Source organism: Anneissia japonica, unplaced genomic scaffold (assembly GCF_011630105.1).
Source record: "Anneissia japonica isolate Jap-2015-1 unplaced genomic scaffold, ASM1163010v1 scaffold230_len61860_cov109, whole genome shotgun sequence".
NCBI classification, from domain to species: Eukaryota; Metazoa; Echinodermata; class Crinoidea; order Comatulida; family Comatulidae; genus Anneissia; species Anneissia japonica.
The window spans coordinates 56,551-59,105 of NW_022729037.1; the positions used below are offsets into that span (position 1 = coordinate 56,551).

At 37.7% G+C, this 2,555-nt stretch overlaps 1 protein-coding gene across 1 annotated transcript in view; it reads right to left on the reverse strand.

The window, feature by feature from the left end:
* LOC117114637 (sodium- and chloride-dependent glycine transporter 2-like) overlaps window positions 1-2,002 on the reverse strand; it is a 19,088-nt gene extending 17,086 nt beyond the window's left edge. Inside the window, exons 1-2 of the mRNA XM_033258337.1 lie at window positions 1,955-2,002; window positions 343-889 (exon numbers count right to left, since the gene is read on the reverse strand). Coding sequence (XP_033114228.1) covers window positions 343-889; window positions 1,955-2,002 — 595 coding nt within the window. The remainder of the gene's footprint in view (window positions 1-342; window positions 890-1,954) is intronic.
* Between the last annotated feature and the right edge of the window lie 553 nt (window positions 2,003-2,555).

The following is a 2,555-nucleotide window of genomic DNA, read 5'->3' on the forward strand; positions in this document are numbered from 1 at the left end:
ATTTATAGGTGTAATTTTTGCTCTACCTGACGTGGAAATGTACCGAATACTCAGTACATTTGAAAACAACTACGAAAAAAATCGCAAGTTGTTCTCGGGTGGGACTCGAACCCACGATCTCCAGATCACTAGTAGTTGTAGTTGTAGTTGTCAGGTAGGGCAAAAATTACACCAATACATGTTTCTCCTGACGCAAATCCAGTTATTGTCTATTATTCCATCACGACAATAACAATTACTATCTATATATATATTTGTTATGCGAAACTAAATAATTTCCAATTGAAATAGATGTCATAATTGGGCATATATAGAAAAACCAATCATTAAGAACCTACTTACCTCCTCCATTTTCATAGCACAGGTATGGAAACCTCCACACGTTTCCCAATCCAACAGCATAGCCGAGACACGAGAGCAGGAAATCGACCTGATTGTCCCAAGTGCCTCTGCTGCCGTTCTCGGATGCAGTGCTGGAGTCTTCGCTAGAGGCACTCTCTGCTTCAGAAGTGGCATCCACACCTCCAGTACCACTTTCACCAATCGATGCGCTCTTGTCTTCAACAGGGGTGCTCTCAACATCCTGTTTGACTGGTGTTGCATCTCTGTCCCCAATCTTTCCAGTATGGAGATCCTGGCCATTTGAGGCAGCAGCTACACTGCTGATGATGGTCTCAATGGTTGATGAGACTATCACCTCGACAGGAGTGATTGGGATTACATCGTTGGTGATTGTTCCCTTAGCTGATGTGATTGTCACCGCTTGTCCAACGATAATGTCACTCTCCACCGTGACGGTATCTGTACCATGAGCCAATTCTAGTCCAGATTTGGAGCTCGTTGGTACCTCCTTGCCCTCCGACAATTGAGATTCAATGTCATTAGCAACCTATAGTTTAAAATAGATCAAATGCATCTGGATAAATAGATTTAAAGGGAACCAAAACCAAGAACTTAGAACAACATATAATAAATGAACAGGGACAACATTACGAAAATATGAATATTAAAGGTAGTGTACTAAAAATATAATTAATGATTAATAATAAAGAACGAATTCAATATAGATGGATGGATGGATGAATGAATGGATGAATGAATGAATGAATGGATGGATGAATGAATGGATGAAAGAATGAATGAATGGATGATTGATGGATGGATGGATTAATGGATGGGTGGATGGATGGTTTAATGGATGGGTGGCTGGATGAATGGATGGTTTAATGGATGGATGGGTTGATGGATAGGGATACATTGATGGCATGAAGGACAAAGGGAAGTATGGATGGATGATAGATAAATTGATGGCTTGAAAAATATAGGGCTGGTTACATAGATGGATGAAAAGATGGATGGATGAATGTTTATAGATGGATAAACGGATGGATGGATGGATGAATGAATGAATGAATGAATGGATGGATGGATGGATTGATTGATTGATTGATTGATTAATTAATTGATTGATTGATTGATGAATGGACGGATCGATGGAAGGAAAAATGGATAGATAGATAAATAGATTGATTGATTGATTGATCGATTGATTGATTTATGGATAGATGGATGGATGGATTAATAATGGATGGATGGATGGATGGATGGATGAATTAATGGATGGATATGTTTCTTTGCTTTATGGATGCATTGATGGATGGACGGATGGATGCATAGATAGATGGACACATGGATGGAGGAAAGGAATGATGGATGGATGGATGGATGGATGGATGGGTAAGGGTGGATAGATGGTGGATCGATGAATAGATGGATGTGTTAATGGTTATAGGTGGCCGGGGAGAATGTATGGATAGTTTAATCGACAGATAAATGGCCCGAATGAATGGATGGACAGATTGATGGATGAACCAATGAATGAATGAATGGATGGATGTATAGATGGATGGACCCATAAAGAAAGAAAAAATGATGAAAAAATGAAAATACTTACTTGTTGAACAATGCTATAATCTAGAGAAACGGCAATTCTAGTCGACATGTTAATGAATTAAAATGAATCACAATTATCAAGGGAGGGCGGGGCTCGTCCAGGCCTATACCTATCTAAAAAAATGGTATTATAAGTATCTAAATTGAATAAAAAGGAAAGCTAAGCAAGGCTTTTGGTTATGCATGGACAGGTCAGTGGTTTAGGAAACCTAATGCAATTAAATTGTATTACAAATAAATAGGCTAGCCTATTTTATTTAAGTCCGTTTTGACTAAAAGCAAGATCGACTTATGCAAGTCTCATAAGGCAGGAGGGGTAACTTTTGTCGAGATCATCCGATAAAAGAAGCGCTCCAATCGTATCTTAACATGAGCTCAGAAGAAAACAATAACGCACACGCACGCTCTGACTAATGCGTAATTATTTTTCACTGTTTCATTCATAAACTAACTTCTGTAAAAAAAAATATATTTTAAGTTTATAACGTCACTTACCAGTGCTACTTGATGAGAATGAGTCTTAAATATCCAAGACATTGTAATAATAATTAATTCATTTATATTTCGTTTGATTAAAACAATAAACTTATTACAGCTTTGTT